Source organism: Protopterus annectens, chromosome 6.part0 (assembly GCF_019279795.1).
Source record: "Protopterus annectens isolate FY-2018-M chromosome 6.part0, PAN1.0, whole genome shotgun sequence".
Classification (NCBI taxonomy): domain Eukaryota; kingdom Metazoa; phylum Chordata; order Ceratodontiformes; family Protopteridae; genus Protopterus; species Protopterus annectens.
The window spans coordinates 875,095,262-875,121,640 of record NC_056737.1 but is presented as its reverse complement, the minus strand read 5'-3'; the positions used below and the strand labels follow the sequence as shown (position 1 = coordinate 875,121,640).

General features: G+C 44.4%; 1 protein-coding gene across 1 annotated transcript in view; it reads left to right on the top strand.

Annotated features, from left to right (window-relative positions):
- The window catches only part of DYNC1H1 (dynein cytoplasmic 1 heavy chain 1), a 3,754,902-nt gene that overhangs the window by 147,802 nt on the left and 3,580,721 nt on the right, over nt 1–26,379 (top strand). The window contains exon 5 of the mRNA XM_044073590.1: nt 13,794–13,980. Coding sequence (XP_043929525.1) covers nt 13,794–13,980 — 187 coding nt within the window. The remainder of the gene's footprint in view (nt 1–13,793; nt 13,981–26,379) is intronic.

The following is a 26,379-nucleotide window of genomic DNA, read 5'->3' as shown; positions in this document are numbered from 1 at the left end:
TCAATAAAACAAACCAAAAATTAGGTGGTCTATGTAGGAACAAGAAATTCCTAACTACTGACTCAAAGATCCTCTTTGGCCCTAGCCTACTTCCAACCATTCTTTATGCAGCTCCAGTTCTTACAAGTCTACAATCCTCTCCTTACTAAAGTAGAACAGACTTGCAACAAAGTTGTTACATTTACAGCTAACCTACCCCATACCTCTCACCACTGTAGTGCTCTTAAAAACCCTCATCTGGTTAGAACTACCCCACCATCTTAAACTCTCAACTCCAATTAACCCACTTTCTACTCTGCAAAGGCACTGCATGTCCTTCCCTTTCCAATATTGTGACTTGCTATATTCTGCTTCGCCCCTTACAAAGTACTGAAATTCCTTATGCAAACATACAAGTCCAACAAAACAATAGACATTTTTTTACAAGTACTCTCTCTCATCTCTGGAACAATCTCTCTCTCGCCTTGTGTAACATCCCAAACAGATTCAAGAAAGAATCAAGCACCCTCTGCAAGTCGTGGCTATGCCCCTGCCAAAACCTTACTTAATTGAACCTACCACTGTCTTCACTCCCCAGAACCACCCTCTTACTGACACCTCTTACTAAAGTGAATTTTTCTCACTTTTTTGCCCAACATATGTTTCTCTCTCCTGTATGATTTGGTACCAATTCTCTATGTATATACTGTAAGTAGCATATCAACTTTAATACTTTTCAACTTTGATTATTGTACAACTGATTTAATCCCTCTGCATTTGTGAAAATTTGTATAATTGAATAATTTCTACACTTGCTGGAGCTTTTCTCTTTAGGTCTCCACTGAAAATGGGCCTGTGCTCATCTGGACCAACCCGGTTAACAAATGTGAAATAGTAAATGTGCTTGAGTTTTTTGCAGGTAGCCAGAAAACCCACAACTAGAAATTCCTGCTTGGCTTAAATGTAAGATTTTTAGTGTCTCAAGTATGACCTGGACCCTTACTCTGGCTATTCGTACAGTCTCTGTGAATTGTTCAGTTCTGGTCTGGCATAGTCATGTGTTAAAGCTAGTTTGTCAGCCATTTCTGCTTGTTTGCCTTTGAGTCCATCCCTTGCTTGTTACGAAGTGAAACAAGTTTTGAAAAACATCCTTCATATTGGGCCCGCACAACCTAGATGTTCATAGTGTTACCCTACTGCAGTCATCACACTTGGGTTATCCTGCCGTCAGGCGGTCCCGCAGTCTGCCCGAATTCCAAAGTCTTGGTCCGGCGTCGGTTGCTGTCGCTTCTTCCCTGACATCAGTGCGCCAGGGGTATTTAAGAGACATCCGACGCCATTTTCTTCAGTCTTTCTTGCCGCGTGATGCCCGAAGCAGTTCGCAAGTGCCGGTCGGCCGACACCTGAGATTTTCTATTTGAATTTCAGTCCGAAGTATTCATTAAAGCTAAGTACCCCGTTGGGGAACATTTTCTTGCCTCAGTCCGATGTCAGAAAAAGTTAACAATTGCATTTCTTGTAGGAAGCAAATACCTCATAAGGACTTCCATTCCTATTGTATTCCTTGCCTAGGCCCAGACCACGACGTCACAGGTTGTCAGTTTTGCACTAGGTTTAATAAACGAACTATCAAAGCCGTTTTGACTTCGCACGGCATTACTTTGGTAGGAAATTTAGTTATATCATGCCGTCGGAGCAGCCGACGACCACCACTCCTAAAAAAACGCAAGAATAAGGACAGGCAGCCTAGGAATAAGCCAGACACCGAGGCCTCAGTTGGGCCTGTCGCTGGTTCTCTGGTTTTCAGTGAGGCGCCTACGCAGCCCCTGACGACCACAGAACTGAAACCCCAGACAGCTGCGGATTCCCAAGCGGAATCCACTAGGCAGACTCAGCCTTCTACCGACACCGGAGCAGAACTAGACACCGGTGCAACGGAAACACCTTCGGTTGCAGAAGGTGTCTTCAGACCGACTACACTCACCATTAAATCTTATGCTAAACTTAAAACTCCTTTAAAACCAAAGAAAACTGTACATCAGGCTACAGTTCAAGGCCCCATGCCTAAAACAGATGCTTAAGATGGCTGAAGATTTAATTACCCTTATCAGGGGTTCCCATCCCCCTCCTGATAAAAGACCAAGACAATAGGAGGATTATGCATCCTCTGACCAGGTTTCTCTCTCTTCAGATTCTTCTGAGGAACAGAATTACACTTTTTCTCCTTATGAGGATTCTGAGGCTGAAGATTCCATTCCCTCTGCTTCTCCCCCTGAAGACTACTCCTTTGGGGAAACTTTGCATACCATGAGGGAACATTTCCACTGGGAAGGCCAGGATTACTCAGATTCTAAGAAAAGGCTCCGAGAGTTCCTTTTACTACCCCAGCACAGACCTCTTGCTATCCCTCCTGTTTTAGATATTGTGGATGATGTTTACTGGTAGTCTAGTTTAAATCCAGACTCTCTACCTCCTGCTCCAGCCAAACCAGACAGATACTACAGAGTACCTGACTCTCACAAATTCCTTTATAAAAGCCCTGTAGCTGACCCAGAAACAATTTCCCAGGGTCCTAAGGGAGCAAAAGCTTCTATGGCTAAAAATCCTGTGCCCTCTGAAAGGGATTCCAGAGCCCTAGATAGATGGGGAAAGAAAATTTACACCTCAGCAACTCTGGCTATGAGAGCATCAAATTACCAGTTTCACATGCTGAAATATCAACAATTCCTGATGTCTCATTTAAAACAAAAAATGAGCACACATTCAGAACAACTTGAATTCAAGGAAATGCAGGATCTGTTGCATGCAGCTGAACAGGTGGGCAAACATACCTTGCAATGTGGATTTGATTCATTGGAAGCTTCCTGTAGAGCAGCTGTTACTGGCTCTCATACATAGACATTCTTGGTTAAAAGAACAAACCCTCCCTGACCATGTTAATGCAAAATTATTGGATGCACCTTTACAACAGGATGTATTTGGTGTCAAAGCAGAAGAGGTTTTAAAGAAAATGGAGGATAAGGCAAAGTCTATGCAAACAGTCAAGGATTTTTTGCAGGTACAACCCCCTCGTTTCAGCAGAAATTGGCCGACAAAAAACTGGTCCTTTCCAGCTTCAGACAGATCACAGAGGGGCAAATACAGACGCCCAAGGGGCAGAGGCCAGTCACAGGGCCCTTACAAACCTCGCCAATGGGGTTCTGCTACCCAGAAAGGAGGAGAAGACAGGCCCCAGGCTAGCAGAAGACTAACACAGTGACTATCCTCAAACTACCAAGCAAATCTCAACTCCCTTGGGAGGAAAACTAGCATTTTTTGCAGACAACTGGCACATCATCACAAAAGACAAATGGGTTCTAAACATTGTTTCCCAAGGATACAGATTCCACTTTCATACCTTACCAAGGATCAAAAGAATGCCAAACCTGCCACCAAATCAGTGGGCAGAGGCACAAAAACAAATTACAGCTCTCATGAACATGAAACCCATTCAACAGGTACCTGCACAGGAGCAAGGGCAAGGATTTTAGTCAAGACTCTTCTTAGTCCCAAGAAAGGACAAAGCGTAGAGACCCATTCTGGATCTTTCAATTCTGAACACCTATCTGCAAGTACCAAAATTCAAGATGCTAACACTACAGCAGCTTCTTCCCATGCTGAGCAAGAATGCTTGGCTAGTCACTTTGGACCTCAAGGAGGCATACCTGCATGTCCCTATCAGACAATTGTAGAAGATACCTCCGCTTTATTGCAGGTTCAACGCATTATCAATTCTCTGTACTGCCCTTTGGCTTATCTACTGCGCCCAGGGTTTTCACAAAATGCCTGGCACCAGTAATTGCATACTGCAGACAAAGAGGAATTCAAATATACCCATACCTGGACGACTGCCTTATTCAAGCAGAAAGCAAGGACATTCTTTTAAAGCATCTGGCATTTGTCAAACACCTAAGTTGCCTAGGGTACACAGTAAATGAAAAGAATTCAAAACTAGTACCCTCGCAAAACATAATATTCCTGGGTGCCAGCTTGAATACAACGGCCCAGATGGCTTTCCTCACGCCAGACAAGCAACGACAGCGGTTTCAGCATTTCAAAATAATGGCAACAAAGACCCAACTCCCTGCAAGAAAAATTCTGCAGGCCTTGGGATTCATGGCATCTTGCATTCTTCTAATACCATTTGCAAAACTGCAAATGAGGAAATTGCAATGGTACCTGAAAAGTGTATGGACTCAGCACAGCCACAGTTTGGAAACAATACCACTCATTCCCTGCCTTCAACAGGAATTTCTGTGGTGGGCACAGGCATGTCACCTCAACAAGGGTCAGCCTTTCACCTTACCCACAGCCAGGCAAACTGTGACAACAGATGCATCAGACTATGCCTGGTAACCACACATGGCCGTGCATTCAGGGCAAATGGACTACAGATCAGAGACACCTGCATATCAATCAAAAAGAAATGCTAGCAGTGCAAAATGCCCTAACAGCTTTCAAGGACCTTCTATACCCAGGACAACTAATAGACGGACAATACCACAGTTATGTGGTACATAAACAAGCAAGGGGGCACACATTCCTACCCTCTATGCAGGCAAGCAATGACCTTGTTGAACACTGCACTTCTACCAGGTTCAATTACAAGCACAATTCCTGCCAGGAAAGAAAAACACATTGGCAGACGACCTAAGCAGAAACATCATGGATCCACACGAATGGAAAACTAGATCCACAAGTATTTGCAATGATAGTTCAAAAATGGGGACGCCCAGACATAGATCTGTTTGCAAGCCCCCACAACCACCAACTTCAAAAAATTTTGCACAAGGACCTTCCATCCACTAGATTGGAAAGTGGACGCCCTCTCATTCAGTTTGAAAACCTTAACAGTTTATGCCTTCCCTCCACTGCCTCTTCTAGCAAAGGTGCTGCTGAAAGTCAGATTAGAGAGGCCACAAATGATACTTGTTGCACCAGACTGGCCACGCCAACATTGGTATCCAATTTTAAGGAATATGGCCCACGGCCCGCCATGGATTTTGCCACAAATTCCTCACCTAGCGAGACCATCAGATTCTACACAGCCAACTCAAGACTTTAAACCTGGCTGCATGGCAAATTACCTAAACAACCAACCAACACCTTTATCCAAAGCTGTTATGGATGTCATTCTGGAGGCCAGGAGGCCCAGCACCAGGAAAACTTATTCAGACAAATGGAAAAGATTTTGTGCATGGAACCAGGCTAAAGGCCTAAACCCCCTTGATCCAAACATCCCTCAGATTCTACAATATTTGACTGAGATGTTACACAAAGGACTTTCCTTTTCATCTATTAAGATCCACGCCTGCAATTTCAGCGCATTACAGCACGGATCCTCCTTTATTTTCACATCCACTTCTAAGACAGTTCCTCAGAGGGGCTAAGAACTTAAGACCACCAAGGAGAGCTCCAACACCTACTTGGGATCTCAACTTTGTTCTGGAAAAGCTTACACTGCCGCCCTTTGATCCAGCTTTTTCAGCTGATTTAAAATTTCTTTCATGGACGACTGCCCTACTAGCAATAACCTCAGCTAGAGGAGTCTCAGAGCTACAGGCACTAATGGCAGTGGAACCTTTCATCATTTTTCATCAAGACAGATTCTCTCTACGAACTAATCCTTTATGCCAAAGGTGGTATCCAGTGTGGCCCTAAACCAAACCATTCACTTGCCCACCTTCTTCCCAAATCCCCAGAACAAAGGAGAGAGACTACTGCACTCTTTGGACATTCACAGGTAATTACGTTACTACTTGGGTAAAACTAAGGCTTTCAGAAAAACTGACCAGCTTTTTGTAGCCTATGCTACAGGATCACAAGGAAAAGCTATCTCAAAACAGACCATTTCAAAATGGATAGGACATTGCCTACGTTTCTGCTACACACATCACGGGAAGCCAGTACCTGCTAACATTAGGTCCCACTTCACCAGGGCTACAGCTACATCAGCAGTCTTTCTCAGGGGAGTGCCAACCAAGGACATTTTGGAAGCTGCTACTTGGAGTTCAGTGCACACCTTCACCAAACACTATCATTTACCTCTATACTGTAAGACTAGAGCTGGTTTTGCCACTGCAGTTTTTCAGGGCCTACTAGCTTCTTCTAACCCTGTTTGATTCCACCTCCCATCCTTAGCTTTGGGATTCAACCCAAGTGTGATTACTGCAGCATGGTAACACGATGAACATAGTACAGTTTTGTACCTACCATAAATGTAGATGTTCACCCTGCTGCAGTCCAGGTTACCCTCCCTCCATCCCCTCTGAACTAGCTGAACTTATCTCTACCACTTCTTTCTATACTACCTCTGTGGTGTATTTGCTTGTGCCTAAGGGTTTTGTTTGATTTTTATATAACCGTATATATTTTGCCTACCTATTGGGGGCACCTGACATCTGGGGCAAGAAAAACTGAAGAAAATGGCATATGATGCCTCTTAAATACCCCTGGCGCACTGACGTCAGGGCAGAAGCGACAGCAACCGATGCCGGACCAAGACTTTGGAATTCGGGCCTACTGCTGGACCGCCTGACTGCAGGATAACCCAAGTGTGATGACTGCAGCAGGGCGAACACTCTAACATCTACATTTATGGTAGGTACAAAACTGTACTTTATACTTCTTGGGACCTTAATTTCCTTTGAGAAATTAACTCATTTTCCCTTTGAACCTGTAGTTTCCTCCTTTGTGCTGCAGTGTATTTGGGAAAACTGTACTGTTGGTTGTTCCATGAGAGTCCCTGAAATTTAGGCACTAGTGGCAGTCCCACAAAGGTGGCGTTCATTTGTAATAGTCCTCTTATGTCTAAAGTTGTTAATAATTTGTCCTTGACGCAAGCAATTGATTTGCCTTCCTTTTTCCCCTCCCTACAAATTGCTAGTGAGAGGTTTCTCCACATCTTGAAGGTATAGACTGCTCTGGTCTTGGCTAGATAAGATAGATTAAAGATGCCAGGAAATCTGAGCAGCTTTGTTTCTTTTCATCTGAGGAAATTGGGTTTAACTGATTCCAAGCAGACCATCTCCTATTGTAACTTTAATGCTGTTTTTCTTTTTCATGACAAGCAGCTTTCTTCTGATGTCCTTCAAGGATGCATCTGCAGTCATCACATATGGGTTGTCCTGCCTCAGGCAGCCCTTCGGTCGGCCGGATTCCAAAGTCTGGGTCTGGCTTCGGCTGATGTCGCACTTTCTCCGACGTCAGAGCGTCTGGGGTATAAAAGCATCAGCCGACACCATTTTCCCCAGTCTTTCTTGCCGCGTGGTGCCCGAAGCAGAAGCAGTTCGCAAGTGCCGGTCGGCCAGCTCCTGTGATTCAGCTACCGAAGACTTTGAAAAAGCTAAGTACCCTGTTGGGGACTCTTTCTTGCCTCAGCTGATGTCAGATAGTTAATAATTGTTTAACTTGTGGGAAACAAATACCTCATAAGGATTTCCACTCTTACTGCCTCCCCTGCCTAGGCCCAGACCACGACGTCTCGGCCTGTTCAGCCTGTGCTTCCTTCAACCGACGAACTCTTAGGCGTCGGTCGGAGTTTGCAGAGGAGTTTTTTGGGGCTAGTTTTGCTTATAAGATGCCGTCGGAGACTCCAACTTCGCATTTAGTTGAAAAACGGAAGGACAAGGACCGACACCCGGACCGTGGTTTCGGCTGAAACCACGGTCAGGCCTGCCGCGAGTGTCTCTGTCTCGGCTGAAACAGAGTCCTTGATACTTCCTATTACTGAAACCACACAACCGACTACCTCGGCCCCGGAGGCCCCGGCCGAGTCGGTCATTGAATTACCTACTGAAACCGGTGTCCAGGAACCTTCCGACACCATTCCTTTAGATAAGTCTACTCCTGCACGTGGTGCAGCCAGACCCCCTGCTTCCATGTCGATTAAGGCTTTCTCTAGGGCTAAAGCTGCTAAACTTTCTAAGGCTTTGCCTCCCAAGGGTTCCTCTCACAGGCCTTCTACTAGTTCTCAGATTCTTACCCTAGCAGAGGATCTGATCTCATTAATCAGAGGTTCCCAACCTCATCCGGACAGGGGCTGTCAACCTCCTCCAGACAAAAGGCCCAGGGTTGAGCCCTCTGATCTCCAGTCCTCAGATGAGTCCACGGATGGCTCTGCTCTGTCAGACCACCAGGAGGAGGCTTATTCGGCCTACGAGGATTCTGATGCTGAAGAATCTATTCCCTCGGCCTCCCCTCCTGAAGAGTTTTCCTTTGGAGAGACATTACACTCTGAGAGAACATTTGCAATGGCAGGGTCAGGATTTCTCAGATTCTAGAAAGAGATTAAGAACATTTTTACATTTACCTCAGCATAGGCCCTTAGCTATACCTCCTGTTTTGAATGTCATTAATGTGTACTCTGATAGTACTGCCCCTGACTCTCTCCCTCCGGCTCCTGCCAAACCGGATAGGTACTACAGAGTCCCGGACTCGCATCTACACCTGTACAAGGCCCACACTGCTGATCCAGAAACTATTTCCCAGGGCCCAAAAGGGGTTGCAGCTGCCACTGCTAAAAATCCTCTTCCCTCTGAAAGGGAGTCCAGAGCATTAGAGAGATGGTGTAAGAAAGTGTATACTTCTGCAACTCTTTCCATGAGGGCATTAAATTGTCAATTTCATATGATACAGTACCAAGAGTATTTACTAGATGAATTGCACAAGAAACTGTCCTCTTCTGAACCCCTTGATCGCAAATCCCTTCAGGATCTGGTGCATAACTCCTAGCAGGTTAGTAACCATTTCTTGCAGTGTGGCTATGATGCATTGGAAGCTTCATGTAGATCAGCTATGACAGGTGCAGTTATACGTAGGCATGCCTGGCTGAAGGAACAATCTCTGCCAGACCATGTTAAAGCTAAGCTTTTGGATGCTCCTATGGAAAAGCAAAAATTATTTGGTTCCACGGCTCAAGAGGTTTTAAAGAAATTTAAAGAAAAGGCAAAATCTGTGCAAACAGTTAAAGACTTTCTGCAAGTCCAACCACCGAGATTCAGCCGAAATTGGTCTACTAAGAATTGGTCCTTTCCGGACTCAGACAGATCTCAGAGGCAGGAATAGGCGTGCCAGAGGTAGAGGGCAAACTAGAGGCTCCTACAGAGGCAGTCAGTGGCAGCCTTCCAACCAGAGAGGTAGTGCAGGAACTACAACTGCTACACCAGGACAGACTCAATGACTTTATTTTGACTCCGCCGACCAGGGCTCAATTAGAAGCACCTTTGGGCGGAAAACTTTCTTTATTCTCAAAAAATTGGCACAGCATTACAAGGGACACATGGACACTGCAAATAATAGATAAAGGATACAGGTTCCATTTCCACCCATTGCCAAAAAGAAAAGGCATGCCAGACCTGCCACCAAATCAGAGGGCAGAGGCTTTGAAGCAAATTACCAACTTAATGCAAATGAAAGCCATAGAAAAGGTACCTCTTTCAGAACAAGGCCAGGGATTTTACTCCAGATTATTCCTTGTTCCAAGAAAAGAAAATCAATGGAGGCCTATTCTCTACTTGTCCGCACTGAATACTTACCTCATGGTGCCAAAACTCAAAATGCTGACTCTACAGCAACTCCTTCCCATGCTGGGCAAGGGGTCTTGGCTGGTGACTCTAGACCTCAAGGAAGCATGCCTGCATGTCCCTATTCGACAAAGCTGCAGAAGACACCTCAGATTTCTTGCAGGGTCGGAGCATTATCAATTCTCAGCATTACCCTTTGGCTTATCTACTGCGCCCAGAGTATTCACGAAATGCCTGGCATCAGTAATTGCACACTGCAGACTTCAGGGGATTCAAATCTACCCATATCTGGACAACTGCCTAATACAAGCGGACAGCAAGCATACTTTGTTAAAGGACTTGGACTATGCCATCCACCTGTTACAGGCCTTGGAAAATACAGTCAACTTCCACAAATCAAGACTGGTTCCATCCCAAAGAATAACTTTTCTGGGTGCGGATCTAGACACAACCACCCTGGCCTTTCTCACAGAAGAAAAACAAAAACAACTACCAGTTTACTTCCAGAATCTGACAAGACAAACTCATCTGACTGCAAGGAAAATCCTGCAGGCCCTGGGTTACATGGCATCTTGCATTCTTCTGATTCCGCAAGCAAGACTGCATATGAGAAAATTACAATGGTACCTAAGAAGTTTATGGACACAGCACAGTCACAGCCTAGAAACTCTGATCCCACTCATTCCTTGTCTTCAAAAGGAATTTCTGTGGTGGGCTCAAGCCTGCCAGTCGAACAACGGGTTGCCCTTCAGCAAGCCAAGAGCCAACCAAACCATCACTACGGACGCTTCAGACCAAGGATGGGGAGCACACATGGAGGGCAGATGTATCCAAGGGCTATGGTCACAAAGAGAACTGTGCATGCACATAAACCAAAAGGAAATGCTGGCAGTGATGCACGCAATCGAGGCCTTCAAACCTTTCCTTCAGCAAGGCCACCTACTCATAAGGACAGACAATACCACAGTTATGTGGTACATAAACAAGCAAGGAGGCACCCATTCCTACCCTCTTTGCAGACTGACAATGAATCTATGGGAACTGGCTTTGGACCTCAACATACAGTTAGTCCCAGTTCGTGCCAGGGAAAGACAATACACTGGCAGACAGCTTAAGCAGAACTACCACGGATGCACACGAATGGATGTTGCACCCAGACAACTTCATACTCATCACACAATCATGGGGAAGGCCGGAAATAGATCTGTTCGCTTCCCCCCTCAATCATCAACTGAAGAAATTCTGCTCAAGGACATACCACCCACAAGCATGGAAAGTGGATGCTCTCTCTTTCAGCTGGACAGCTCTAGCAGTGTATGCTTTCCCACCTCTCCATTAATGACCAAGGTACTACTGAAGATCAGGACAGAGCAGCCCAGAGTAATTCTGATAGCTCCAAACTGGCCAAGACAGCACTGGTACCCACTGTTAAAGAGCATGTCACAGACGAAACCATGGCCTCTCCCCCTATGGCCACTCCTACTGACGCAGCACAATTTCAGGACCCTGCACTCCAACCTGAAAACCTTGCAGCTAACAGCCTGGAGAATACCATGACTCCTCCTCAGGATAAGCTATCCCAGAGAGTGAAGGATATTATTATGGAAGCTCGCCGGCCTTCCACAAGGAAGGCATATTCAGCAAAATGGAAAAGATTTCACACCTGGAACACAGCAAAGGGCCTAGATGTGACAGTGATGAACATGGCACATATACTGGAATATTTGGCAGAACTGTTCCACAATGGCCTGTCTTACTCTTCCATTAAGATACATTGCCTCAGCAATCTCAGCAGAATACAATGTTAATCCACCTGTCTTTTCTCATCCTCTCCTAAGACAATTTTTAAGAGGAATCCAAAACATTAATCCACCAAGGAAACCACCTCTACCTACTTGGGACCTGAATTTCGTGTTGGGATAAACTAACACTTCCTCCCTTTGAACCAGCAGCATTGGCAGATCTACAGTTTTTGTCTTGGAAAACTGCCTTCCTTCTGGCCATAACCTCAGCAAGAAGAGTATCTGAGCTACAAGCTTTAATGGCAGTGCAGCCATTTCTTATCTTTCATCAGGACAGAGTTTCTTTGAGGACCAATCTTACATTTATGCCAAAGGTGGTATCCAGGGTATCTTTGAACCAAGCTATTCACTTGCCTACATTCTTCCCACAACCACAAAATAAAGGGGAGAGACTTCTGCACACCCTGGACATACACAGACAACTGCGCTACTACTTGGACAGAACTAAAAGTTACAGAAAGACTGACCAGTTGTTTGTAGCATGTGCTGCTGGGGTACAAGGAAAAGCAATTTCCAAACAGACAATTTCAAAATGGATAAGAAATTGCATTCGTTTTTGTTACTCCTTTCATGGAAAACCTGTGCCAGCAAACATTAGACCTCATTCCACGAGAGCCACAGCCACCACCACAGCATTCCTAAGAGGGGTGGCTACCAAAGACATTTTAGAAGCTGCTACATGGAGCTCCGTGCATACATTTGCCAAGCATTACAATTTACCTTTATACTCAAGATCCAGAGCAGGTTTTGCTACGGCAGTCCTGCAGGGTATCTTAACTATACCATCTTTTAGTTAGTACCTCCACCCCCAGATTGGCTATGGTATTCTACCCATATGTGATGACTTGCAGATGCATCCTTGAAGGACATAGTACAGTTTTGTACCCACCATAAATGTAGATGTCCGATAGGTATGCGTTTGCAGTCAGGTTTACCCTCCCTCCTTCCCCTCTGTGGTATTCCAAGGGTGCTTACCCCTCTATTAGCTAGCTGGGGGAATCTATTATGGTGTATTTGTTTGTATATACATGTGTATATATATATATTTTTGCAAATGTTTGGAATTTTATTGCATTTCTCCAAATTTAGCCTTCATAGAGGGCACCTGGCATCTGGGGCAAGAAAAACTGAGGAAAATGGCTTCGGCTGATGCTTTTATACCCCAGATGCCCTACATAGTACAGTTTTGTACCCACCATAAATGTAGATGTCCGATAGGTATGCGTCTGCAGTCAGGTTTACCCTCCCTCCTTCCCCTCTGTGGTATTCCAAGGGTGCTTACCCCTCTATTAGCTAGCTGGGGGAATCTATTATGGTGTATTTGTTTGTATATACATGTGTATATATATATATATTTTTGCAAATGTTTGGAATTTTATTGCATTTCTCCAAATTTAGCCTTCATAGAGGGCACCTGGCATCTGGGGCAAGAAAAACTGAGGAAAATGGCTTCGGCTGATGCTTTTATACCCCAGACGCTCTGACGTTGGGGAAAGTGCGACATCAGCCGAGGCCAGACCCAGACTTTGGAATCCGGCCGACCGAAGGGCTGCCTGAGGCAGGACAACCCATATGTGATGACTGCAGATGCATACCTATCGGACATCTACATTTATGGTAGGTACAAAACTGTACTTTTTGTGCTCCATAGTCCCAGGGTTGATGCTTTAGGTTTTTTTTTTCTTCCAAGGGTTTGGGTATAGATCCATTTTAGAAGATTACATAAAGCAGGTCAGGCAAAGCCCATCCTTCATGAGTTCTTGAAGGGTTCCTCTTGGCTTCCACCTCCCATTCTCTGTAGTAGCTTTTCTCGTCTGTCAGATGTAAAATACTGCAACAGTGATAAGGAAGGACATATAGCTGTGTAAGAACTTTACCATAACCGTATATGTCCTGCTTTTCATTGTTGCAGTATTCTTTTCTACCATCCTTCCCCCGTTTTTCTGTTGCCTACCTTTTGGCCTTCTTAACCACCTTAGTTCCTTTCTTTCTCTTCCATTCCTTGGATGTACATGCTTTTGTTTCTCCTCTTGGGTTGCTGTGGCTGTTCTGGGGCAATTCAGCCCAGAGGGTTAGGTGCTCACATGTCAGATATTACATTACACATTGGACATCCGATGTAGAACGCTTGGAAGGTATTAAGGCTTTGGAATGCTGGATAGCGGTTTGGCATTCCTTGGCAGGTTATCCCCGATGTAAAGAATACTGCAATAGTGAAAAGTAGGACCTGCACTGTTATGGTAAGTTCTTACACAGCTGTTAAGTTCCTTTTTGTAAAACTCTTGTGCTTTTAGGGCTCTCTAATGAAGGTGAGCAATGCCCTTAAAACAAACTTTTAATAGGTATTCTGTCATGATCTGGTCTTAATGTTTTGACATTTTTAGGTTTCATTTTTCATTTCTAGAAGTGTTTTCTTCAATAATTTGAAATGTAATTATTATTCTTAAAGGTGACTAAACTTGACAGGGATCCTGCATCGGGTACTGCCTTGCAAGAAATAAGTTTCTGGCTTAACTTGGAACGTGCCTTATACCGCATTCAGGAGAAGAGAGAGAGTCCTGAAGTCCTCTTGACTTTAGATATACTGAAGCATGGCAAACGTTTTCATGCTACTGTCAGCTTTGATACAGACACTGGTAAGATGTCTTTGGATATTTAAAGACATTTGGATTACTTTATGTAGATTTTGTTTATAAGAGGGTGAATTTACCTGATACCACTAACTCTCCCCAGTGTTGGGTCAGTCATTTCTGGGTTTGTATTTAAAATGCATACTTCCTCTAGGGCATTACTGATGATCATGAATGCATTTGATTCCCTCCTGTGAAGTTTTTTGTACTAAAATTATTTTCAGAAAGAATGATATATTCACTAATATTGGGAATGTGGATTTGATGTAGAAACTGCTGATGACTCTGAGGGTACAGAATGTGTCATCTTTGCTCCTTAACAAAAAAAGGTAGCTCATCAAGCCTCCTGGTCTAGTTTATGCAGTTCCTAGACTGTTTTTGTGACCCTGTTCTGGCTGAAGTGTGATTCTCAAACAATCAGGAAATATATCGCTGATGAGTATATTTCTTCTCATTTTAACATTTTGAGTTCTGCATTGTCTTAATTTTGCCTGACTGAATTATTTTGTATATTTTCTGGCATTGTTTTAGGTTTCTAATCTGTCCTGAAACTTATTTTTCCCTCTCCCACCCTATTCTTGTGTTATAGTTGGTGGCTTTGCAGTTGCCCTCGATTGTAATACTATAAATTTGATCTGGGACACCCTTCCCATTCTGGTGTTCACTCTACTTAATACAGAAAGAGCATTTGAGAAGGCCAACCTACTTAGATGTTCATCATGTTTCACTGTTGCAGTCATTACAATTGGGTTATCCTGCTGGCAGGCTATCCGCAGTCGGCCTGAATTCCAAAGTCTAGGTCCGGCGTCTGTTGCTGTCACCTCCTTCCTGACGTCAGTGCGCCAGGGGTATAAAAGATGCAGCAGATGCCATTTTTTCCAGTGTTTCTTGCCGCGCAGTGCCCGGAACAAAAGCAGTTTGCAAGTGCCGGTCGGCAGATTCCCGAGATTTTCAAGTTCGAATTTCAGATCCAAAGTCTTCATTAAAAGCTAAGTACCCCATTGGGTAAACTTTTTTTTTTCTTGCTCCAGACCGATGCCAGAAAAAGTTAATAATTGTATTTCTTGTGGGAAGCAAATACCTCATAAGGATTTTCATTCTTACTGTATTCCTTGCCTAAGCCCTGACCACGACGTTGCTAGTTGTCGGTTTTGTGCTAGATTTAACCAACGCACTGTTAATTGTCTGTTGCATTTCATTACTTTGGCAGACGATTTAATTATATAATGCCATCAGAACAGCCGACTACCGGAGTTAACAAAAAACACAAAGAAAAGGACAGGCATCTGAAGTCCAAAACCAGCTAGGCTTCTTCTAGGCCAGTCGCCGGTTCGCAGTGAGGTGCTTTCGCAGCCCCTGACTATCGCTACTTTAGAGCCACAGGCCGATACAGATTCCCACGTGGAGTCAACCAGTCCTACAGAAACTCAAGGTATTGGACCTTCGGAAACCATTCCCTCAGATGGGTCTGGAGCCGCTGAGCAGGCATCTGCTTCTGAGGACGTTTTCAGTCCTACACAATTATATGTTAAAACGACTTGAGATTCAACGGCGAAAACTAAAGCAGCTTTAAAGACAAGTACAGCAGCCCCAAGGACAGGCTTCCATGCCTAAAAAACAGATGCTTAGAATGGCCGAAGACCTGATTACTTTGATCAGGGGTTCTTATCCCCCTCCTGACAAGAGGCCTAGGCAAGAGAGAGAATATGAATCTTCAGATCAGGTTTGCATTTCATTTGATTCCTCTTCTGATCAGCAATAGTCTCTTCTTCCTTATGAGGATTCTGATGCTGAAGAATCTATCCCTTCAGTTTCTCCACCTCAGGATTATTCTTTTGGGGAAACACTGCATACCATGAGGGAGCATTTCCACTGGGAGAGCCAAAATTATTCAGAATCTAAGAAAAGGCTCAGCCTTTTACTGCCTCAGCACAGGCCCCTTTCTATCCCACCTGTGCTAGACATTATAGATGTATTTTCGGAGTCCAGTCTGACTCTTCCTTATCTCCAGCTCCTGTTAAGCCAGACAGATACTACAGGGTTCCAGACTCCCACAAATTTCTTTTTAAAAATCCTGTTGCTGACCCAGAATCTATCTCTCAGGGTCCCAAGGGGGTCGTGGCTTCCACTGCAAAAAACCCTACCCCCTCTGACAGATTCCAGGCCACTGGACAGATGGGGTAAAAAGATTTGCACTTCTGCTACCTTGGCTATAAGGGCTTTAAATTGTCAGTTTCATATGCTTAAATATCAGCAATACATAATGTCACTGCTTAAACAAAAAATGTCGACAAATTCTGAATGTGCAGAAAATAAAGAAATGCAGGATTTATTGCATGCAGCTGAACAAGTTGGAAAGCATACTTTACAATGTGGTTTTGATTCTTTGGAGGCCTCCTGCAGAGCTGCTGTTACGGGTTCTGTCATTAGAAGGCATGCTTGGTTAAAGGAACAATCTGCCTGTTCATGCTAAAGCAAAATTACTAGATGCTCCATTACAGCATGATACCTTGTTTGGTGTTAAAGCAGAAGAGGCGTTGAAGAAAATGCAGGACAAAGCCAAATCTATGCAGACAGTCAAGGATTTCTTACAGGTACAGCCTCCAAGATTTAGCAGACACTGGCGTACAAAGACTTGGTCCTTTCCAGTGTCAGACAGGCCACAAAGAGGCAGATACAGATGCCCTAGAGGTAGATCCCAGCCCCAGGGCTCATACAGGTCTAAACAACGGGGTACTTCTACCTCCAAAAGTGGAGAAAAGTCACAGCCATACAGAAAGCAGTCCCAAGGACTTCCCCCTGCCAGTGCCAAGCACTTATCTACTGGCAGCTCCTTTAGGGGGAAAACTAGCACTTTTCTCAAAACTGGCACCTAGTCACCCAGGACAAATGGGTCTTGAACATAGTGTCACAAGGTTACAGGTTCCACTTTCACACCCTGCCAAGGACAAAACGGTATGCCAGACCTGCCAAAAAATCAATGGGCAGAGGCACAAAAACAAGTTGCATCCCTCATGGACATGGCCATTCAGCATGTACCACAGCAAGAGCAGGGACAAGGATTTTACTCTAGACTTTTCTTGGTGCCCAGAAAGGACAAAGCCTGGAGGCCAATACTGGACCTATCTATTCTAAACGTATACCTGGATATTCCAAAATTCAAAATGTTGACTTTGCAGCAGCTTCTGTCCATGCTGGGCAAGAAGGCTTGGCTTGTAACTTTAGACCTAAAAGAGGCATACCTGCATGTCCCAATGAGACAGTCATGCAGAAGATAACTCTGATTCATAGCTGGCTCAATGCGCTACCAATTCTCTGCACTGCCCTTTGGCTTATTTACTGCGCCCAGGGTCTTCACAAAATGCCTGGCACCAGTAATTGCATTTTGCAGACAGAGGAATAGAAATGTATCCTTACTTGGACGACTGCCTTATTCAAGCAGAGCACAAGGACATACTACTACAGCATCTGACGTTTGTAAAAAAATTAACATGCCTTGGGTACACAGTAAACGAAAAATCAAAACGTGTACCCTCTCAAGAGATAATATTCCTGGGTGCAAGCTTAAATACAGCTGCCCAGCTGGCTTCTCACGCCAGACAAAGACAACTGACTACTTATTTCAAAAGGTTGGCAACAAACCCCCAGTTAACTGCAAGAAAAATTCTGCAGGCTTTGGGCTTCATGGCATCCTGCATTCTGCTAATTCCATATGCAAGACTGCATATGAGGAAACTACAATGGTATCTAATGTGTTTGGACTCAACATTGCCACAGTCTGGAAACAATTACCACTCATTCCTTGCCTACAACAGGAATTTCGATGGTGGGCAAAGGCCTGTCACCACAAAGGACAGCCATTCACCATACCCCCAGCCAGTCAAACATTGACAACAGATGCATCAGATTATGCCTGGGGGGCCCACATGGCAGGAAGATGTGTTCAGGGCTCATGGTCCACAATCCAAATGCATCTACATGTCAATCAAAAATAGATGCTAGCTGTTCAGAATGCCCTGACAGCCTTCAGGGATCTACTGCATCCAGGACAACTACTGATAAAGACTAACAATACTACAGTCATGTGGTACATAAACAAGCAGGGAGGCACACATTCCTACCCCCTTTGCAGACTAGCCATGACTTTGTGGGACACAGCATTGACTTACCAAGTACATCTGCAAGCACAATTCCTGCCAGAAAAGATAAATACTCTGGCAGACTAAGCAGAAACCTCATGGATCCCCATGAGTGGAAATTGGATCCACAAATCTTTTGTCCATGATACATGTTTTAAAAAAATATAAAGTACAGTCTGTCAGTATCGTCTTGGCAAGATTTTATGAAAAACTGGGTCCACCTCGTCAAGATACTCAGCAGCACTTAAGGAAGAATTCAGTTCCAGGAATATTCTTTCCTTTTGCTGATTGACTTTTTTTTTTTTCTTTTTTATTGTATGTAATCTCTCCATTTGGATCCCTGTGTTAACATAAAGATGTCCTGTAAGGTAACGCGTTCCCACTACAAGTCCCACAGGCTGTGAATTTTCCCTTAACCCACCCCCAGGAAAGGAGATGGCACTAATCTGCTTTATTCTCCCAGCCACCCCTACCAGCAGCTGGAGTCCATGCCTGAGCTCTGGTTTTCAGTGGTATTGATGTGTGCCCTACATCTGTGTTACTGGGCTTGACTGGTTTATGGCCAATTTGTTTTCCTATACATTGAAACTTCACACAGCCATTCCCCCAGTCAGTAAAGTTTTTGTATTTTTAATCTTCAGCACTTGATTGCAGATTTACAGTATTTTCTAGTCTCTCGTATAGCATTATAGGGAACAAGAGGCAAACACTTCTAATTATTTTTAGTTATCGTTTTTACTCCCCACGTGTGCTTGCCCACCTTTCAAGAATTCCTTCTGATTCTGAATCATAAATGCTATTTCCATGGACACGTAATGAATGTCTTATTTTAATTACCTGTTAACTGGGTAAGTAGACTGGTACTGCGATCTTTTTCAGCTGTGACCAGGGTCATGAGGTGAAAGGTAGGTAATTACAACATACATATGTAGCCAATTTATTATAGACTGCTAACCACGATAGTTTGGGAGGAAAGCAGGAATACTTGATAAAAACCCATGCAGGGGAGAGTAGGAGAACCTACAAACTCCATATATAGTGAAAGGAGGTAGGGACTGAACACTGTGGGTTACCATATTGATCACTGCTGCACTATCCTTCACTAAATGGGTTATATTTTGCTGAAGATGTAAGCTAGCCAGCTTCCAAAGCTTTTGGACAGTCTTCCACCCACTAAAGCTGTTTGGACAGCTTGAGCATAGCCAAGACAAGTTTAGGCACCAAGTCCTTCAGAACTTACTTCTGCCAAAGACTGTTCCTCTGAGGCTTTTGAAATTTTTTTGCATGTGCTGTTCTTGCTTGGTAGAAAAGTTCCTGGGGTGGTGCATTAATTTAATAATTTATACTTCAAGAAATTTCTTTTAAAGGTCTGAGTTTGTGTTTTAAGTCTGTTATGGGATTGGACTGCAAAGTACTTTTAAACAGAAGCACTTTTTTACCCCTGTCAGTTTAAGCTTTTTTTAAAGTAACTAAACCATGTTTCTGTAGAGAAATGGTATATTTTATGGTATAGTTTTTTAAAATGTTTACTGTGTCGGGGGGGGGGGGGTGACTTTAAAAGATTTTATTTATACCGGCGTTTGTGACTTGTTTTCCTGGGAGAGACTCCATTTTTGGCTTGACCTTGAAATAGTGCATCTGTCTTCCAGCCCCCAAAAAAGTTTAGCAACCAGCCTTTGCCACCACAGCAGGCTAACAATTTACATCAGCTGCAGGTGGGTGGCTCAGCTGCCCTATTTGTTGTACTTAAGACCCCTCATCTTTTACTCCGAATCCCTTTAGTGTAGTCCCTATGGCCACTAATGATGGGTTAGCCATAACCCCTGCGGCTGTTGGGATCCCCTCAGTGGGCAAAGGAGAGACATTCTTGTTCCACCTGGGAAGGAGAACAGGGAAGGCTGTTTTATCAGAATGTTGTCCATCCCTAGGAAAGTTGCTGCTTCCACCTGTTGGCCCAATTTTTCATGGCAAAAAAATGCAGAAAACTAAGCATATATCTACTCCTAATTTCTGTAGGAGTAGTTTACTGGGTCTGGCTTGGGTTTAATTCAGGGTATTGATACTTGTAAGGTAGTTTTCAGGACGGGAAGTATTCCTCTTTTAGAGAGTGCAAATTCTGAATTTGGACAGAAGGATGATGGGACAGATGCAGGTTTTTCTTCTCTGATTACGGATTTCAGATTGGGCTGGGGGGCTTAATTTTTGATCCCCCCTATTGGGGGGTTTCATTTTATCTGATTCTGTTTGCAGAATGTGCCATTGATGGCGTTTCACTGTTGTCCTTGCTTGTAGGGTTTCCTGTAGTGAAAGCCCTTGGCTGGCCTGACTACCAGAGAAATTCTTTCCTCCTAAGGCTGTCAGATGCCCTAACAGATGTCTGTAAGCTTTGGTACAAGGGAGCCAGCCTACGCCATGAAATTAGTTTTTTCCTGCTGTCTTGAGCCAGAAGCAGTGTTTCAGTGCATTGGTCGGTCTGCACCAGAGAGAAGTCATCGAAAGATGATTACCCTGTTTGGGAACCCCTTTCTTTTGCTTTAATGTCAAAGTAAGTTGTCTTCACTGTGGTAAGCAAATCCCGCACAGTTCAACTTGCTTAGTGTCACCTGGTTAGATCCGGATGACAATGTCCTAGTTGCCTTTTTTGGGTCCATTTTAACTCTAGGATGATCAGATGTAGTGCTGACATTTTAGCTAGATCCCTTAGTCTTGAATTTTCTCATCAGCATCTGCCAGTCAAGTGGAGGTTGAGCAGCCTAGGCATGAGGGGGAAGACCCAAGCTTATACTTGGACAGCAGCCAATCTCCATCTGTTTTATTTTCCTTCTAGGCTTGTGATTTCTGAAGTTGATGTGCTTTTGCAGCTCCCTTCAGAGTCCGACATGTCGTGTGGTCCCTCTACTTCTACACAGGTCCTTGCTTTCAGCTTCAGTTGGGTCCGAGGCTGCTTAACAGGCCTCTGCTTCCAAAGAGCACACTGTTCCTGGTGATGCTTCTTTGCAGCTTTGGCCTACATCTGTTAGTCTTTCTTCCAAAAAGATAGGCATGAGGATGTCTTATCCCTAGGTCCAAGGCCAAAACAACTCCTAAAAGAAGCGCATGCTACTGGGATTTTGCCTAGGCCTACCAGCAGGACTTGGACTAGTAGATGACTTGATCTTCTTTGGACTAGACAAACATCCAGGGATGCCTCCCCAAGTGAAAGGAAAAGGAAACCTAGATGGTAAGTTGTCTATCTCGCCTTCGTTCTTGCTGGTTGGGATCGGAGCCAATCCTCTGCTCCAACTCAGCCATCTTCAATATCTCGAGAGCAGTTTTCTGGCTCGAGGCTATCCCTTATCCTATAATGCCTAGCGATAGCTACCCAGATCTCGTTTGCCGCTTCAGCTGCGAGGTGTCATTTTTCTGGCTAAGGCTCGTATAAAGGTTTTTGTATAACTTGCTTCACTAGAATTCAGCCCTTCTAGTATTTTGTTAACGATGGTCTTATTTTAGCTCATAGTATCCCTCCTTTTTCTTGTAAAACTCGTTTAACTTTGAGTTCTCCCCCACCCCTCCCCCCTACCTCTTCTTGTCAATCTTGTCAATTTAGCCATTTAAGTTAGAGGCTTTTCCTTCTACCTTTCTCTTATAGGCTAGCCGTTTAAGTTGGAGGCTTTCCTATTCTCAAAAAAAAAAAAAAAAAAAAAAAACCTTTAGCTATAGTCTTCAGTTGTGTTTTTTGTAGACTGTATTTTGCTTTTGGCTGTTATAATTGTTTTTCCTTACTGTCAAGGATGTCAAAGGAAGCCAAGGATGTTCTTCATCTCACATTGCTGCAGTCCTTACACTTGGGTAGTCCGCTGTCCTCGGTCGGCCCGAATATCAAAGTATAAGGCTGACGGCGGTCAAGGCGCATTAGACTGACATCAGGACGTCAGGGTACAAATGCGCATGACAGACGTCCTATCCTCAGTCTTTTTTGCCGCATGGTCCGATGCAGAAGCAGCGTTGCAAGTGCCGTTCGGCGTTCTGAAATTTTTCGATTGAGTTTCAGACCGAGTCAAAGTTGGCTAAGTACCCGTTGGGGAATATTTTAGTTTTTCTTGCCTCAGTGGTTTACCGGATGTCAGAAAAAGTGAATAACTGTATTTCTTGTGGGAAACAGATACCGCATAGAGATTACCATACTTTGTGTATTCCTTGTTTAGGGCCTGAGCACGGCGTTGTTGGGTGTCGCTCTTGTGCTAGATTCAATAAGCGCACTATAAAGAGAAGGTTAGATTGTGCCAGGTTAGTCTTTGGGAAGCGGTGCAATTATAAAATGCCGTCGGATGCTCAGACGCCCGCTTCTTCGAAGAAGCGCAAGGACAAAGCAGCTAAGCCTAGGCTTGAAGAGCCGTCCGTACCGGACGCCGGTTCTTTAGAGGTGTTGGTGGAGCCGGTGGTTCTGCCGGAGGTTTCTCTGGAGTCCCAGGAGAGACTTTGTTATTGCAAGATGTGGCCTCTCAGGAGGCAGGTCAGGCTGAAGGGGCTTCTCAGGTTACTGTGCTCCCCTCCCTTCCTAGGGTGGTTAGGCCCTCTCCTTCTGTTTCCAAGGCTTCTCACAGAGGCAGGCCAGGTTTAGCTTCAGTTGGTGTCACCCCTAGTTCTTCAGGATCTGTGCCCAAGAAGCATATGCTTAAAATGGCAGAAGATTTGATTACTTTGATTAGAGGTTCTTTGCCCCCTCCTGATAAGAGACCTAGGGTGGAACCTGAGCTAGGGAGTTTTGAGCAGGCTTGGATGTTTCTGAGTCTTGACTGAAGACTTGCAGGAGTATTCTCCTTATTCTGATTCTGATGTGGATGATTCTACTCCTTCTGCTTCTCCTCCTGAGGATTTTTCTTTTTCAGAGACTCTTCATTCCATGAGGGAGCATTTTAAGTGGGAAGGTCAGGACTTCTCTGATTCCAGGAAAAGGCTTATGGAATTTTTGTTTTTACCCCAGCATAGGCCTTTGGCTATACCTCCTGTTCTGGATGTTGTGGAAGATGTTTGCAGAAGCTTCCCTTAATCCTGATTCTTTGCCTCCTGCTCCTGTTAAACCGGACAGGTATTACAGGGTGCCTGAAGCTCATAAGTATCTTTTAAGAGTCCTAGGGCAGACCCAGAAACTGTTAGTCAGGGGCCTAAGGGTGTTAAGGCTTCTGTTGTCAAAAATCCGGTTCCTCCAGATAGAGGCCAGGGCTTTGGATAGATGGGGAAAGAAAGTTTATACTTCCTCCACCCTAGCTATGAGGGCTTTGAATTGCCAGTTTCACATGTTGAAATACCAAAATTATCTCCTTTCACAATTGAAGTCTAAGGTAGATGCTCTGGCGGAGGGTATTGAGTGTAAAGAGTTACAAGATTTAGTACATGTTTCTGAACAGGTGGGTAAGCATTCTTTGCAATGTGGTTTTGATGCTGTACAGGCCTCGTCTAGGGTGGCTGCCACTGGGTCAGTTCTTCGCAGGCACGCCTGGCTGAGGGATCAGAATTTATCTGACCATGTTAAGACAAGGATTTTAGATGCTCCTTTACAATCTGATGTGTTGTTTGGTTCTCCTGTTGAGGCAGTCTTAAAGAAAATGGAAGACAAGGCTAAGTCTATGCAGACTGTTAAAGATTTTTTGCAGGTTCAGCCTCCAAAGTTTAGTAGAAATTGGCCTACCAAGGGGTGGACGTATCCTTCTTATGATTCCCAGTCTAGGGGTAGATCTAGACGTGGTAGGGGCAGAGCTCAGGGCTCTTTCAGGCCTAGAACAGGGAGTTCACCTGCACAGTCTTCGGGTGAGGGCAGGGGTCAGTCCTTTCGTAAACAGACCCAATGAACTACCTTTTCAGCTGCCAGAGCCTTCTCGTCTGGCAGCACCTTTGGGAGGAAGGTTGGCACTTTTCAAAGTAAATTGGAGTTTAATTACCCAAGACAGATGGGTATTGGATATCATACACCACGGTTACAGGTTTTATTTCCATACCTTGCCTCCTTTCAAAGGCATGCCAGACGTTCCTCCTCAACAAAGAATAGAGGCTCACAAGCAAATTTCTCTGTTACTCCAAATAGGGGCCATACAGCCGGTCCCTATGCCAGAAGTGGGCCTAGGATTTTATTCTCGCCTGTTCCTAGTACCAAAGAAAGGGAACACGTGGAGACCAATTTTGGACTTATCTATCCTCAACACTTATCTGGACATTCCCAAGTTCAAAATGTTGACGTTACAACAGCTTTTACCTCTGCTGGGCAAAGATCATTGGATGGTAACTTTGGATCTCAAGGAGGCTTACCTTCATGTTCCTATCAGACTGAGTTGCAGGAAGTATCTGCGTTTTCGAGCTGGGACTTCTCATCATCAGTTCTCTGCATTGCCCTTTGGCTTATCTACTGCGCCCAGAGTGTTCACGAAAGTTCTGGCTCCAGTGATAGCTTTCATCAGGTTAAAAGGAATACAGATCTATCCTTATTTGGACGATTGCCTGATCCTGGCTCAAGGAAGGGACGAGCTTCTTCATCATTTGGATTATGTGATAGCAGTGCTAAGATGCCTGGGGTATTCTGTGAACGAAATAAAGTGCAGTCTAGTACCCTCTCAGGACATGTGCTTTCTGGGTGTGAGACTGAATACAGCATCCCAGATGGCCTTTTTGACCCCGGACAAACAAAACAATCTTTCCCTTTACTTTCATCAATTGTCTCATCAGTCCAGGCTGACTGCAAGGACAGTCCTTCAAGCCTTGGGGTTCATGGCATCTTGTATTCTGGTGCTTCCCAATGCCAAACTGCATATGAGGAAGCTACAATGGTATCTTGTATGGACACAGCACTGCCAGGATTTGGACACTGTCATTCAAATAATACCTTGCATTCAAAAGGAATTGTTGTGGTGGGCTCAGGAATGTCACCTAAACAAGGGACTCTCTGTGACCCGGCCAGAGGCGAGTCAGATTCTAACGACAGATGCCTCAGACAAAGCTTGGGGAGCTCATCTGAATGGAAAGTGGATACAAGACAAGTGGCCTGCCAGACTACAACATCTACATATCAACTTGAAAGAGATGTTAGCAGTCCAGTTTGCATTAATAGCTTTCAAGGATTTACTTCTTCCAGGGCAGGTGTTGATTCTAACAGACAACACAACTGTCATGTGGTACATCAACAAGCAAGGCGGAACACATTCTTATCCTCTATGCAGGCAAGCAATGATTTTGTGGGAGACTGCTCTCAGTTTACAGCTAAATCTTCAGGCAAGGTTTCTGCCGGGAGCACAGAACTCCTTAGCAGATGTGTTGAGCAGACGAATTATGGATCCCCACGAGTGGAAATTGGATCCTCATGTATTTCAGAAATTGACAGTGTCATGGGGAACTCCAGACATAGATCTGTTCGCTTCTCCACTAAACCACCAGCTGCCAAAGTTTTGCACGGAAAGGTTTCATCCCACAGCTTGGAAAGTGGATGCTCTTTCTTTCAATTGGAGCAATCTTCATGTGTATGCCTTTCCGCCTCTGCCTCTCCTCCCAAAGGTACTACTAAAGGCCAGACAGGACAAGCCAAGGATGATTTTGATAGCTCCAGATTGGCCTCGACAGCATTGGTACCCATTACTGAGAAGCCTGGTACGGGAGCCTCCATGGCCTTTGCCTTTGATTCCACATTTGTTGTCTCAGGAGGACAGTCATTTGCTCAATGTCAAGCTTCACTCTCTGCACCTAACAGCCTGGCATATTCTGTTTTGAACCATAGTGGGCCTCCACTTCCACAGCAAGTTTTGAATGTTATTTTGGAAGCTAGAAGGCCTAGTACAAGGAAAGTGTACGCAGATAAATGGAAGAGATTTTTATTTTGGAGTGCAGCAAAGGATTTTGATGTTTCTGAGCCTAATTTAAGTGTGGCTCTTCAATATCTTACTGAGTTACTGGACAAAGGTTTGTCCTTCTCTTCTATTAAGGTTCATGCTGCAGCAATTTCGGCTCACTATGATTGTGACCCACTATTGTTTTCTCATCCTTTGTTCAAGCCATTTCTTAGAGGGGCAAAGAATATAAGACCCCCACAAAGAGCTCCTACTCCTGCTTGGGATCTCAATTTTGTGTTGGAGAAACTCACTCTACAACCTTTTGAGCCTGCAGCTACTACTGAGTTGAAATTTTTATCATGGAAGACTGCTTTTTTGTTGGCTATTACCTCTGCAAGAAGGGTTTCTGAGTTGCAGGCCCTTATGGCGGTTGAGCCTTTCTTAATTTTCCATAAGGATAGGGTATCTTTACG